The following is a 15685-nucleotide window of genomic DNA, read 5'->3' on the forward strand; positions in this document are numbered from 1 at the left end:
CTCTCCTCCTCGCTCTATTCCTGTCTCTCTCTCCTCCTCGCTCTCTCTCCTCCTCGCTCTTCCTGTCTCTCTCTTCCCTCCTCTATTCCTGTCTCTCTCCTCCTCGCTCTATTCCTGCTCTCTCTTTTCCTCGCTCTATTCCTGTCTCTCTCTCCTCTGTTTTCCCCTCTGTTTTGCACAGACCCCCCAGAAGCAGTAAACTAGGCACTGTGAGAGGCCATATCTCTTTCTTTTTAAGCTCTCCCAAAGAGAGAAAGGGAAGGTTAGTAAGGGCTCCCTCTACCAGCCAAGGCCCTAGACTTTGATCTAGCTTTTATGTTTATACTGCTGCATCACAGTCCAGATTGATCAATCAATTCACTTTTACAAAAAAATTCCCCATCTGACAGAACTCAGCAAAAAAAGAAACGTCCTCTCACTGTCAACTGCGTTTATTTTCAGCAAACTTAACATGTGTAAATAACAAGATAACAACTGAGACATAAACTGAACAAGTTCCACAGACATGTGACTAACAGAAATTGAATAATGTGTCCCTGAACAAAGGGTGGGTCAAAATAATCAAAAGTAACAGTCAGTATCTGGTGTGGCCACCAGCTGCATTAAGTACTGCAGTGCATCTCCTCCTCATGGACTGCACCAGATTTGCCAGTTCTTGCTGTGAGATGTTACCCCACTCTTCCACCAAGGCACCTGCAAGTTCCCGGACATTTCTGGGGGGAATGGCCCTAGCCCTCACCCTCCGATCTAACAGGTCCCAGACGTGCTCAATGGGATTAAGATCCGGGCTCTTCGCTGGCCATGGCAGAACACTGACCTTCCTGTCTTGTAGGGCAGAACACTGACCTTCCTGTCTTGTAGGAAATCACGCACAGAATGAGCAGTATGGCTCGTGGCATTGTCATGTTGGAGGGTCATGTCAGGATGAGCCTGCAAGAAGGGTACCACATGAGGGAGGAGGATGTCTTTCCTGTAACGCACAGCGTTGAGATTGCCTGCAATGACAACAAGCTCAGTCCGATGATGCTGTGACACACCGCCCCAGACCATGACGGACCCTCCACCTCCAAATCGATCCCGCTCCAGAGTACAGGCCTCGGTGTAACGCTCATTCCTTCGATGATAAACGCAAATCCGACAATCACCCCATGTGAGACAAAACCGCGACTGGTCAGTGAAGAGCACTTTTTGCATGTCCTGTCTGGTCCAGCGACGGTTGGTTTGTGCCCATAGGTGACGTTGTTGCCGGTGATGTCTGGTGAGGACCTGCCTTACAACAGGTCTACAAGCCCTCAGTGCAGCCTCTCTCAGCCTATTGAGGACAGTCTGAGCACTGATGGAGGGATTGTGCGTTCCTGGTGTAACTCGGGCAGTTGTTGTTCCCATCCTGTACCTGTCCCGCAGGTGTGATGTTTCGGATGTACCGATCCTGTGCAGGTGTTGTTACACGTGGTCTGCCACTGCGAGGACGATCAGCTGTCCATCCTGTCTCCCTGTAGCGCTGTTTTAGGCGTCTCACAGTACAGACATTGCAATTTATTGCCCTGGCCACATCTGCAGTCCTCATGCCTCCTTGCAACATGCCTAAGGCACGTTCACGCAGATGAGCAGGGACCCTGGGCATCTTTCTTTTGGTGTTTTTTAGAGTCAGTATAAAGGCCTCTTTAGTGTCCTAAGTTTTCATAACTGTGACCTTAATTGCCTACCGTCTGTAAGCTGTTAGTGTCTTAACGACCGTTCCACAGGTGCATGTTCATTAATTGTTTATGGTTCATTGAACAAGCATGGGAAACAGTGTTTACAATGAAGATCTGTGAAGTTATTTGGATTTTTACAAATTATCTTTGAAAGACAGGGTCCTGAAAAAGGGACGTTTCTTTTTTTGCTGAGTTTATTTAAAGAACTTGCATATATTTTTTGATAATGTTTGAGCAAGCCACATACAGTATACTAACATAAATTCTAAGTATGAACTGAGACATAGAGAACACATCTATATGTTTTTTATGTAAAAAGAGCTATATAAAATACATTTGATTGATTGATAATAGATGTTATTTCACATGCATGCTGTATCAGTTAAATGATGGCCAATGACCTATTTTAAAACAGCAGAATCATTCTCCTCAGTACCACAGCTGCTTCTGCCTCAATTCATACATGATGCCTTTAGCTTCCTGCCTCTGCTCCGCTTTCTGCCTGACCGACTTTGCTCTTTCTCGGCTGTAGCGCTGCTCTGAGGCTGCTCCATGACACTGCTCGATGCTAGCTGTACCATGTACTCCTGAGTGGTGCAGTGGTCTAAGGCACTGCATCGCAGTGCTAACTGTGCCACTAGAGATCCTGGTTCAAATCCAGGCTCTGTCGCAGCCGGCCGCGACCGGGAGACTCATGGGCGGCACAATTGGCCCAGCGTCGTCCAGGGTAGGGGAGGGAATGGCCGGCAGGGATGTAGCTCAGTTGATAGAGCATGGTGTTTGCAATGCCAGGGTTGTGGGTTCGATTCCCACGGGGGGCCAGTATAAAAATATATATATATATGTGTTCACTAACTGTAAGTCGCTCTGGATAAGAGCGTCTACTAAAATGTAAATAATTGCTCCAGACTAGCTGCTCCATGATAGCTATTTTATGATAGCTTCTCCAGACTAGCTGCTTCATGATATCCGCTTCAGACTAGCTGCTCCATGGTAACTGCTCCAAACTAGCTGCTCCATGGTACCTGCTCCAGACTAGCTGCTTCATGATAACTGCTCCATGCTAGCGGCTCCATGATAACTGATCCATGCTAGCTGCTCCATGATACCTGCTTCATGATTGCTGCTCCAAACTAGCTGCTCCATGGTACCTGCTCCAGACTAGCTGCTTCATGATAACTGCTCCATGCTAGCGGCTCCATGATAACTGATCCATGCTAGCTGCTCCATGATACCTGCTTCATGATTGCTGCTCCATGCTAGCTGCTCCATGATAACTGCTCCATGCTAGCTGCTCCATGATAACTGCTCCATGCTAGCTGCTCCATGATAGCAGATTCATGATAACTGCTCCAGAATAGCTGCTCCATGATAGCTGCTCCATGATTCCTGCTCCAGACTAGCTGCTTCATGATACCTGCTCCAGATAGCTGCTTCATGATACCTGCTCCAGACTAGCTGCTTCATGATAACTGCTCCATGCTAGCTGCTCCATGATAGCAGATTCATGATAACTGCTCCAGAATAGCTGCTCCATGATAGCTGCTCCATGATTCCTGCTCCAGACTAGCTGCTTCATGATACCTGCTCCAGACTAGCTGCTTCATGATAACTGCTCCATGCTAGCTGCTCCATGATAGCTGCTCCATGCAAGCTGCTCCATGATACCTGCTCGATGATAACTGCTTCATGATAACTGCTCTATGATACCTGCTCCAGACTAGCAGCTCCATGATAACTACTCCAAACTAACTGCTCCATGATAGCTACTCCATGATAGCTGCTCCAGACTAGCTATTTCATGATAGCTGCTCCAGACTAGCTGCTCCATGATAGCTACTCCATGATAACCGCTCCAGACTAGCTATTTCATGATAGCTGCTCCAGACTAGCTGCTCCATGATAGCTACTTCATGATAACTGCTCCAGACTAGCTATTTCATGATAGCTGCTCCATGATAACTGCTCCAGACTAGCAGCTCCATGATAGCTGCTCCATGATAGCTGCTCCATGATAACTGCTCCAGACTAGCTGCTCCATGATAACTTCTCCAGACTAGCTGCGTCATGATAACTGCTCCATGATAACTGCTCCAGACTAGCAGCGCCATGATAACTGCTCCATGATGGCTACTCCATGATACCTGCTCCAGACTAGCTATTTCATGATAGCTGCTCCAGACTAGCTGCTCCATGATAACTTATCCGGACTAGCTTCTCCATGATACTTCTCCAGACTAGCTGCTCCATGATAACTGCTCCATGATAACTTTTCCAGACTAGCTGCTCCATGATAACTTTTCCAGACTAGCTGCTCCATGATAACTGCTCCATGATAACTGCTCTATGTTTAGCTGCTGTGTGTTCTTGTTGCCTCTATACTAGACCCAGAGCCATCCAAGCTGCAGCAGGCAGACACTTTCCCGTCCCAGGCACTGACTCCCACGGCCAGACTCCCTCTGAATCACAGTTGTCCCCCAAAACACATCACGTGGATCACAGTCCCTTTGTTTTGTATGCTGGCGCCTAGCCGAACCAAACGATTGTGCACGCATACTCCCTTCACTTGAAAAATGCAATACTATGGTTTGTCCATTTTTAGACACCAGACACTTCCTCAAAATAGTCCAAATTAATCTAAGATGACTCAATCATTTTTTTATTTTATTTAACCTTTATTTAACCAGGTAAGCCAGTTGAGAACAAGTTCTCATTTACAACTGCGACCTGGCCAAGATAAAGCAAAGCAGTGCGATAAAAACAACAACACAGAGTTACATATGGGGTAAACAAAACATAAAGTCAAAAATACAACAGAAAATATATATACAGTGTTTGCGAATGCAGTAAGTTATGGAGATAAGGCAATAAATACGCCATAGTGCAAATAGTTACAATTTCGTATTAACACTGGAATGATAGTTTTAAGAATAATAAAAAAAAATGTATTCACTAACTGTAAGTCGCTCTGGATAAGAGCGTCTGCTAAATGACTAAAATGTAAATGTAAAAATGTAATAGATGTGCAAATAGAGATACTGGGGTGCAAATTAGCAAAATAAATAGCAATATGGGGATTAGGTAGTTTGGTGGGCTAATTTCAGAATGGCTGTATACAGGTGCCCAAATCTGTCATTAATTTTGACATTTTTGCAGAGGAGATCTTAGTCGCACAGTTTTACATCTAACTAAGATGTTAGGTGCAGTATTTTTCAAAGAAAAAATGTGCATGAAAACAAGTCATCTCTCGTCCTCTGTAGCTCAGCTGGTAGAGCACGGCGCTTGTAACGCCAAGGTAGTGGGTTCGATCCCCGGGACCACCCATACACAAAAATTTATGCATGCATGACTATAAGTCGCTTTGGATAAAAGCGTCTGCTAAATGGCATATTATTATTATTATTCGTTGAATGACAACAAATACTTTATTGATGAATCCCTACTGTTGACCAATCACCGACTTGACCAATCACCGACTTCGGCTTGCCTCCAGACAAAAAATGCTGTGCCCGAATAGCCGAAGTCCAAAGCAAACAAAAACGTCACAAAATGTCATCATAATATATACACCAACTCTACAGAAGTGTTTCGGCTGGGAAGCATGTGGACGCCTTAACCCTAACCCCAACCAGGACATGACTGAGCCTGGACCTAGGTTACACATGAACCCTAACCCCAACCAGGACATGACTGAGCCTGGACCTAGGTTACACATGAACCCTAACCCCAACCAGGACATGACTGAGCCTGGACCTAGGTTACACATGAACCCTAACCCCAACCAGGACATGACTGAGCCTGGACCTAGGTTACACATGAACCCTAACCCCAACCAGGACATGACTGAGCCAGGACCTAGGTTACACATGAACCCTAACCCCAACCAGGACATGACTGAGCCTGGACCTAGGTTCCACATTAACCCTAACCCCAACCAGGACATGACTGAGCCTGGACCTAGGTTCCACATTAACCCTAACCCCAACCAGGACATGACTGAGCCTGGACCTAGGTTACACATGAACCCTAACCCCAACCAGGACATGACTGAGCCTGGACCTAGGTTACACATGAACCCTAACCCCAACCAGGACATGACTGAGCCTGGACCTAGGTTACACATGAACCCTAACCCCAACCAGGACATGACTGAGCCTGGACCTAGGTTACACATGAACCCTAACCCCAACCAGGACATGACTGAGCCTGGACCTAGGTTCCACATGAACCCTAACCCCAACCAGGACATGACTGAGCCTGGACCTAGGTTACACATGAACCCTAACCCCAACCAGGACATGACTGAGCCTGGACCTAGGTTACACATGAACCCTAACCCCAACCAGGACATGACTGAGCCTGGACCTAGGTTACACATTAACCCTAACCCCAACCAGGACATGACTGAGCCTGGACCTAGGTTACACATGAACCCTAACCCCAACCAGGACATGACTGAGCCTGGACCTAGGTTCCACATGAACCCTAACCCCAACCAGGACATGACTGAGCCTGGACCTAGGTTACACATGAACCCTAACCCCAACCAGGACATGACTGAGCCTGGACCTGGGACATGAGGGTGCCTGCTGCAGTGGGATACTGTGTGTCTTGTTACTGTACTGTTGCCTAAAGCTGCTGCAGCCTACGGCAGTGTCTCTGCTCCATATCCTAGCAGACAGAATGAAGGACTGGACTGTAGCTTTGCTTTGCTCTAGTGCACATGCCTCTGATCTGATCCCAGCCACAGAGAGATCACTGTGCAGGATGTAATAGGAGGGAACAAGGAGGGCTGCCTGGGAGAACTATGTCACAGTGTCTGACCTGGTTTCTCTGTGTCTGTCTATGTGTTTGTCTCTGTGTCTGTGTCTTTGTGTCTGTCTCTCTCTGTCTCTCTCTCTGTCTCTCTGTGTCTGTCTGTCTATGTCTCTGTGTCTGTTTTTTGTGAACGTGTCTCTGTGTGTGTCTGTTATTCTGTGTGTTCTGGCATGTGTTTTTTCTTGTTCCTGTGTGTGTGTGTGTGTCTGCGTGTGTGTGTGTGTCGTTGTACTGTGTGTGTGTGTGTGTGTGTACATCCCTAGGCCAGACTCTGCTAGGCCAGACTCTGTTAGGCCAGACTCTGCTAGGCCAGACTCTACGGAGGGCAATCTGTCATCCTGCCCGTCTCGTAATGGAGAGAAGGACTGGGAGAACGAGTCCACAACCTCCTCCACTCCCTCCAACCAGGAGTACACAGGTACGGCCCGCTCCACTACAATCACAGTATTCTGCTTTCAAAAGGAGACCACACTACTGCAGTATACCGGAGCTCTGTGGTCCATGTGTAGAACAGGCTGTTCTGACTTTCTGGTAGTTTGTCACTGCATTCCTTATGCTGGTATCTGTTTCTTCCCTCAGGCCCAAAGCTGTACAAGGAGCCCAGTGCCAAGTCCAACAAGCATATCATCCAGAATGCACTGGCCCACTGCTGCCTGGCGGGCAAGGTCAACGAAGAGCAGAAGAACAAGATAATAGATGTAGGCAGTTTGATGTACACTGTTTCTTTTTCTCTCATTTTACTTTACTCTTTTACTTCACGTTTATGTTCCTTTCTTTTCCTTCCCTATCTCTTTCAGGAAATGGAGAGGTCGGGGGCCAATAACTTCCTGGTTCTATTCCGGGACACGGGTTGCCAGTTCCGCTCGGTGTACTCCTACTGTCCAGAGACGGAGGAGATCACCAAGCTGGCGGGCATCGGGCCCAAGAGCATCACGGCCAAGATGATCGAGGGACTGTACAAGTACAACTCGGACAGGAAGCAGTTCAGCCACATCCCGGCCAAGACCATGTCGGCTAGTGTAGACGCCATCACCATCACCCCCCACCTGTGGCAGACCAAGAAACAGGGCACACCCAAGAAACTGGGTAGTCTCAAGTAGTCACAGCAACAAGCCGTTTTCATAACAAACCAAGGATATTGTTGCTAGGTGTCCTGGGTTATAGTTGAGGACTGAGGGGAGGCTTTGTGGGTTATCCGACCACGGATCGGACCCAGGTCTGGGTATGACCTGGGATATTACAGGGTCTGGTTTGGTATGAACGGTGCTAATGAGTCCAGCTTTCTAATGTTCTTTGCCAGTAAGATATTCCATGAACACTTACACTCAGCATTCATCTGGGTCTGATATCTGATATACAGTATAATTGAATGATTATGTAGAAGGAGTTTTCTTCTTAAGAGAACACTGCTGAAATTATGCACAACTGGAATGTAAAGAAAAAAAAAACACAAGTCTCCAGGGACATTGTTGTTGTTATGCAAGACTGTGTGTGTGGGACCCAGAGTCATTCTAATGGAGCACGCGTGTGTGTGTTCGTCAGCATGCGTGGGTGTCCATGTTCTCATGTGCCCAAAAAAGGGGGGGGGCTGATGAAGGCCTTACTGAATCAGACCACTGAAGCACTGAATGTCATCTCTCTGAAATAGACAGAGTTTGAGGTCTCCCTGTTCATCATGTTTGGCCTTATGCTTGTTTTGTGTGTCATATGAAAGTGCAGCGATTATGTCATATTTAAGCGCCAGTTGTGATGTTTTTGTGAGTACAGGACGATTGGCTGTGTGTGAGGCTTGCTTTTCTCTCTGGCTGAAAGAGGAGAGTGAGCAGTTGGGTTTGTGTAATGTGTAAATAAGTGCCAAGATTGAGTGAGGAGAATACCTCAGAAATAGGTTGTCGTTACTTTCGATAAGAACTAGTAAATCATTGATTTAAGTATCATCTAGTTCACGGGAATGTCAGCAACTGACTTAATATATTTTATGTTTTTGATAAGGCTTTGGAAGTCTTTTAAAGGCTTTTTAAATTTCATTGACATAAATATAAATATACGTAAAGACTATATAACTGTATAAGTTCATTTAGTTTGTATATAATACCAATTCCATTCAAAATGAATGAGTCAAACTAGCGTTTATCATTTAATATGGACGGATATGGGGCCTTTTATTGTTTAAAAAATGTACGTGTGTAATCACTTTTCAATGTCACTGACAGGACGATTTCAAGCTTTAGAATAGCAGCAAGTTTCACAAATTGTGTCATGAGCCTGTGCAATTCAGAGAAAATATCTTATAAAAGTCCTTGTTGGGATACAGTATGTGTTTGGACCTCACAGATATTCAAAAGCATTTTACTTTATTGTGGATAGTATCTTAACTGTTGAATTCCATTTACACTCTAAGTAGTCCTCAATACATGTATGTGTACATATACAATTGAGAGTAATTCATCAATAGCAATTCATGATGCTTTCCCACTGTAGATTGCAGTATTTGTTGTTGTATAACTGCATACTTACATAATGTAGATCACAGAAATATGAAACATTCCTACTGGACTTTCACAACATCTGTTACATTATGCTTCAACATGTTACATTCCTCTAACCTATGGAAGGAAACTGGCATTATTATTATTTTGGAGAAAAGCCGTGTTTATGCTGTACATTATATACAGTATTTTGTCATAAGTGTTTTTCGTAAACCATTTTCATTTTGAGGTTTCATGTGAGCAGCACATCTGTCTCAAAAGAAAATATGTTTTGTATGAGTGACGGGCAACAAATAGAGAGAGAACTGACTGCAAACTGTTTCCTGCTGCATACTATTGTCAGTAGTGGATAATCAGATATGTATGAGATGCCATTCTGTGTTTTTCCCATTCTAAATTAGTTTTATTTTAACCCTGTCAATATGATCATGTATTTATGTTATTTTTATATATTCCTTTGAACTATATTAAAATGTAAATTTTCATCGAAACTTGTGATTTATGTTTTTGAAGCTTGGTTATCCACTTGAATCAAATTGTTTGATTCTTTGTTGTTACTGCATTACAGAACAAGTGGGTCTTGAACCTGCAACCCGAGGCCAGCTTGTCATTTTACTGTTACCTATTACATAATTTCTCATAGAAAACCTAATGATTGAGATATCAAATCAAATAAAATGTTATTTGCCACATGCGCTGAATACAACAGCTGTAGACCTTACAGTGAAATGCTTACTTACAAGCCCTTAACCAACAATGCAGTTTTAGGAAAAATAAGTGTAATAATAAGAATAATAATAATAATAATTAAGGGGCAGCAGTAAAATAAAATAACAGTAGGGAGGCTATATACAGGGGGTACCGGTACAGAGTCAATGTGCGGGGGCACTCACTATTCGTCCTCTCTTGCACCCAATAGCAACTTTAGGCAATCAAATGAGAATAAAACCAACCAGATTTACTTCGTATCACTGTCTGTCTTAATCCTCTTTAAACCTTTTCAGAGGGCCATGTCCTTCAAGCATTTAATTGTATTTACCCGACTGTTGCACTTTCCACTGTGATTCTGCGATTACATGTAAATGGGACACGTCCTAATCTGGGAGGTGAAGGCATGGGATTATCCATCCACCATCCTGTCCTCTCCTGACAAGTAATTATCGCATTGCACGTGGCATAATTGGAAGTTGATGACAGTTTATTTGATGCTCATGTTCAATGGATGGTAGGAATGTCGATCGGTAGCCCAAAGGCTATGCGGTTTTGATTTGCAAGAGAAGCGATGCTTGGGGCGCCCCTGTGAAAATGGATGGGATTTGATTGGTAGACAGACGAAGCGGTGCGCTTGACAACCGAAGGGGCTGGGTAGCATGCGACTAGCAGCAGTAGAAATCGAGCAGAGAAGACAACAGAAAGCGAGAGAGAAACAACAAAAGAGACTGACGAACGAAACGAAGCAGAATCGCCGTGACAGCTACGATTTTCAACAACACAGAAACAAATCTAAGGAGCGTGTTTTCAGCCCATGTATTTTTAGACCAAGGTGAGCTTTAAATCGCATTGAGGGCGTGTTTGTTAATGCGTGGGAAGCCTCGCCACCCATCCCGTCTGTGCTGCTAGCGGATGATGAGTCTCTCGCTTGGCCTGGCTAGCCATTCTTCTGGTCATGATCTGAATCTGTCATCGCGGTTTTGGGTGTGCGTTCCTGACAACAGTACTTGTCGTGGTATGTCGCTACCAGCTAACATTGGCTGTTTTAGGTAGTTAGTTAGCTTGCTAATATTTCAGAGAAATATGTGCTTGTCTTGTCGTTTATTTCACAACATCAGACAAGAACAGGTTGGGGTGAAGCAGCTAGCTAGCTACTTAGCTAGAAAGCTAATTTTATGTGTTTGAACCCCACCCATAGCTGCAGTGCCTAGCTACATGGTTAGTTAGTTCTAGATTGTAAATAGATGTTGATTTATTGGAACCCTTACCTACAAGTTATAATTAACTAGTTAGCTAGTTCATCCTATTTTTAGGTGTTGCGCTGCGCATAGTTTCCTTGCTGCTACGTTGTTGCCACTGCTGCTGTAAGTGTCGCCAGCAGTGACTCTTTGCATGCAGTTTGGTTGTTCTTTTTCTTTTCTGAATGGCCTGTTTTGTTGATTGCCAGATATCTAACCTTGTTCTTTGTTGAAAGCACCTATTCCTAAACTAAATGTATAAGCATAATGTTGTAACCACTTGCTTGGACACCTTGTCAACAATGCAGATTGCAATGCAACACCAAGATAGCAGAACTATTGACATAACTATCTAAATCCTTAGTCAGCATCCAGGCTTCTTTCTCCCTGTGCAACTGTAGCCTAAGCAGTAAATCAATCAATGAAATCTGCAGTAATATAACTTGTTTGCAGTTGTAGGGTTGATGGCAATTGTCGTAATTTGAGACTCAAATCCTAATTATCATGACAGTAACCTCAGTCAATGGTATTTATCCTATTTTTATCCCCAGGTGAACCCTTGAACAAGAGTGAGATTAAATATGATGGGTTACAGTTCATATCTGTTAGCCTTCCTGGCATGGGGTTTCCAAACTTTGTCAATTTACCAGTAATGCGATCCTAATCCATAATGTGTTACTGTTATTACTTCACAATTAATAGCACAGCTGTGTGTGATTGGATTAACTCTCAGCTGCAGACTTTGTACTGACGCTGATCTGCTGTTAATCTGCTAATCACAGTGGTCAGATTTGGGGCTTGATTCCATTATGTGCAATTGAGGATTTTGTCATGTCGTTCACATTGAGTAGGCGCACAGAGTAGGCCTAGGTTTCCTGTGCTTATTTTCTGGGAGGGATTGAAATATATTAGGCTAGACTTCTTGAAAGCCTATTCAAAAGTAAGCAAGGTCAGTTGTACCAGTTGTTGGCCAAGTGAAACTATCAGGAGCAACAAAATACTTGGTTGAACACAGTGTGGCAATAAAGAGACATAACGTTACATTAGGAATTTATTGTTTACCAAACAGATACTAGGCTGCCTTTCTACAATCAACATGAGAGCCTCAGTTTATGGTTTGTATACTTACCCTGAGTTTTGTTGTTGGTGTGTGTCAGCTCGTCGTAGCCATGACAGCGGAGGAGATCATCAATGTGAAGGAGGTGGAGATCATCAAGGTGATCCTAGACTTCCTCAACTCCAGGAAGCTCCACATCAGTATGCTGGCCCTGGAGAAGGAGAGCGGCGTCATCAACGGACTCTACTCTGACGACATGCTCTTCCTCAGGTACACAAAGGCCTGGGTCGTATTCATTAGGCGCCAAACGGCAAAAAATAACTAAAACAGGGAGAGACTACCTGGACTTAGGCTATCCAATAAAGAACGTCCATTTTCGTTTTCTGTTGCAAAATGTTTTATTACGTGTGCCCTAATGAATATGACCCTGACATTACTGTTTGGGTCTCACTATGTGGATAGTGTTAGAAATACAAAGGGTTTGGGGCTCTCCCATAGGATATCAAGACACCTCCATAAGCGATTGCTGCACAACAACAGTTGACAGACTAATTAGATGAAATTGTTGCTGTTCAGCATTCCAAAGAATTTTCATTAACTCCATGGAAGTGGCATTTTTCAGGCTCATATTAATAGGTCACTGGATGCTAAACTAATGCTGAAACACAATGTTCAGAAAGTGTAGCATAAATTCCTTTGTTCATGCAATAATGATCCAGACCACCTCTATGATAAACTGGATTGGAGTGCCCCTTTTAAATGTCAGCCAGCAGTGAACTGTTACGCCTCTTTGGCATTCCACTCAGCTGAGTTTGTGAAATGTCTGATTGGAGTTGGACCCCCTTTCACACAGAGGGCCCCACTGTTACCGGGTGACCATTCACTGCCTGTCTTTTATCTGCCCCTTTATTACACTGACCAATCATGACAATCTGTTTCAGTAGGAGATGGCAATCAGGGAAGTGAATTGGAGAATCCTTTGTGTACATGGTTTTGTTCTGTGGTTTTGTTTCTGTATTATGAAGATTTCCTGAAATGATGTGGCTAGTGTGAATAGGCTCAGAGCACGTAACGGGCTGCATTAGGTGTCACTAAGACTGAGCACTTTATTGAGTATATTACACCTGATTTATTATCTCACCTTTTTTGTTGAATTGTTTATCTCTGTCCAGGCAACTGGTGCTGGATGGGCAGTGGGACGAGGTGCTTCAGTTTATTCAGCCGCTGGAGTGCATGGACAAGTTTGACAGGAAAAGGTGAGGCTTCGTTAATACGACACAGACGTAGTCTGACTGTACCTGCCCATTTCTGCACTTAGCAATGCTACATTATTGCCTTGCCAAACCAACTATACATTAGCAACCTGACACCTAGGCTAGAATGTACAGGGTTTGAATTACTTTTCTGAGACATGTTCTGGGGCTATACTTTATTTTGTTGTCGTAGGTTCCGTTACATCGTCCTGAAGCAGAAGTTTCTAGAGGCCCTGTGTGTGAACAACGCAATGTCTGCTGAGGACGAGCCACAGCATGTGAGTCAACAGACAAAGAATAGACTCTCAATTCAATTGAAAGGGGGTGTTTACATTACCAAAGCAAGTGTAATAAACAAAAACTATTACGATTTAACAGTAAATATTGCACTCAAAAAGGTTTAAAAAAGATAGATATTTCAAGTGTGACATCGGCTATGTACAGGGATTTACATCAGCTATGTACAGGGATTTACATCAGCTATGTACAGGGATTTACATCAGCTATGTGCTAATAGCTGTAGTATGAATAGGGTCTCTCTCTCTCCCTTCCTTCCTTCCTTCCTTCCTTGCTGGACATTGTTCTAGTTGTGTCTGTCTCTGTCATTACATATTCCATCTCCCTGTCTTTGTTTTCCTGTCTCCTTTCCTCTGCCTCCTTTCCTCTGTCTCCTTTCCTCTGCCTCCTTTCCTCTGTCTCCTTTCCTCTGTCTCCTTTCCTCTGTCTCCTTTACTCTGTCTCCCTCTGAATGAGCCAGGAATCACCAAACAGCCCTCCTTTCTTTCTCCATCTGTCACTGCCTCTTTTTTGCTCCTAGTAAACACACAATCATTGAGCTTTCTCTACTCATTGTCCTATATGAGCGTTGTCACAGACAGTGCAGATCTGAGTCCAGCTTGTCTCCTGACTCGATTAGTGTGGGCTCCTCCTGTGTTTGTGTATAAGGCTGTGTTTACACAGGCAGCCCAATTCTGATCATTTGCCCAGCATGAGTTAGTGTGTGTGACACGTGAGTCTGATTTAGCAAGTTTCTATGTGTTTATTGTGTTCGGTCTAGATTTGTTTCTCGTGAAAATCTCTTTCACACATTTATTCGAAGCACTTCAAAGCAACGCTGACATTGTTTTCCTTGGACATGATAGAGATCTGAGCCCTTCTACCCTGGCAGTTATAATCTTGGCCTCAGAAACCGATAACAAGTAGCTACTCTTCAACAGGATCTACAGACATGCTGGGTTTTGATGATCAAAACATAATTTTTCATCCTCTCTGTCTCTGAGGGAATGTTGAGTCTTGAGGGATGAGGATGGATAGTGCTACATTGCCTCTAGAAATGAATAAATATGCATAAAATAAATGAATAAATGTGCATAAAAGCATGTTTTGTTTTTGTGAGAACCCTCTACACTGCATCAAGTTGCCTACTGCTACATGTGAGGGGAAACATGAGTGAATGTGAGGTGGCCCAAAATCTAAACTCGCTCTCTCACAGTTGGAGTTCACCATGCAGGAGGCGGTGAAGAGTCTTCATGCTCTGGAGGTGTTCTGTCCCTCTAAAGATGACTACAGCAAGCTATGTCTGCTCCTCACTCTGCCTCGGCTCACCAACCACGCTGAGTTCAAGGCATGACACATTTTATAGTTATGGCATCTGACCTTATGAATCGTACCTGTTCATTTATAAATAATAACAATAATGTATCTGATCGTACTGTTATTCTAGCTCTGTGATTGATGCTAATATTTACTTGGAAGAAATGTTGATAACAGTTTACAGAAAGCTGGTATCAAAGGGCATTGTTATAAGCATGTATGAGCACTTATGATATAGCTATAGATAATAAACATATCTAATATTATGAATCCATAACTCTATAGCATATGTTGAATTATTAATCTATGGCTATATCTTATGTTGTATTATTCATCCATAACTATCTTATTTTTTCAATGTGGAAGTTTTCCAACTGTCTCCAAATGTATTATTATGAGACGACCCTGGTGTCATATGTGTGGATGGGTTTTTAGCTAAATGACTAAAGTATAAGTTGCATAATGTTTCCCCTCCAGGACTGGAACCCCAGCACAGCGCGGGTGCACTGTTTTGAGGAGGCGTGCACAATGGTGGCAGAGTTCATCCCTGCAGACAGGAAGCTGAGTGAGGCGGGGTTCAGGGCCTCAGGGAACCGCCTCTTCCAGCTCCTCATTAAAGGAGTTCTGTATGAGTGCTGTGTCGAGTTCTGTCAGGTGGGGGATCCAAGTGTTCTGTTACAAGGCATTGTACAAATAATGTATTTTATATCATATAATATGATTTTCATGCTTGGTGAATAGGATGGATGGGTTGATTGATTGGTTAGTTAGTTTAATGATTGATTGATTGATGGACTGATTGATTGACTAACTAATATATTGTGTGCCA

The 15685-nt window shown here is 43.8% G+C and overlaps 2 protein-coding genes across 2 annotated transcripts in view; both read left to right on the plus strand.

Moving 5' to 3' along the window:
* LOC311150779 (calmodulin-regulated spectrin-associated protein 2-like) overlaps positions 1-7628 on the plus strand; it is a gene marked incomplete at its 5' end in the record, with an annotated part of 87568 nt that extends 79940 nt beyond the window's left edge. The window contains 3 exons of the mRNA XM_084188308.1: positions 6809-6933; positions 7095-7213; positions 7313-7628. Of these exons, the coding sequence (XP_084044434.1) occupies positions 6809-6933; positions 7095-7213; positions 7313-7615 (547 nt within the window). The 3' untranslated portion in view covers positions 7616-7628. The remainder of the gene's footprint in view (positions 1-6808; positions 6934-7094; positions 7214-7312) is intronic.
* A 2853-nt stretch (positions 7629-10481) lies between these two features.
* LOC311098657 (WD repeat-containing protein 47-like) overlaps positions 10482-15685 on the plus strand; it is a 28423-nt gene continuing 23219 nt past the window's right edge. Inside the window, exons 1-6 of the mRNA XM_084139194.1 lie at positions 10482-10547; positions 12111-12280; positions 13183-13266; positions 13457-13541; positions 14756-14887; positions 15334-15510. Coding sequence (XP_083995320.1) covers positions 12123-12280; positions 13183-13266; positions 13457-13541; positions 14756-14887; positions 15334-15510 — 636 coding nt within the window. The 5' untranslated portion in view covers positions 10482-10547; positions 12111-12122. The remainder of the gene's footprint in view (positions 10548-12110; positions 12281-13182; positions 13267-13456; positions 13542-14755; positions 14888-15333; positions 15511-15685) is intronic.

The sequence above is a fragment of the Coregonus lavaretus genome, assembly GCF_964263955.1.
Source record: "Coregonus lavaretus genome assembly, chromosome: 23".
In the NCBI taxonomy this organism is placed as follows: domain Eukaryota; kingdom Metazoa; phylum Chordata; class Actinopteri; order Salmoniformes; family Salmonidae; genus Coregonus; species Coregonus lavaretus.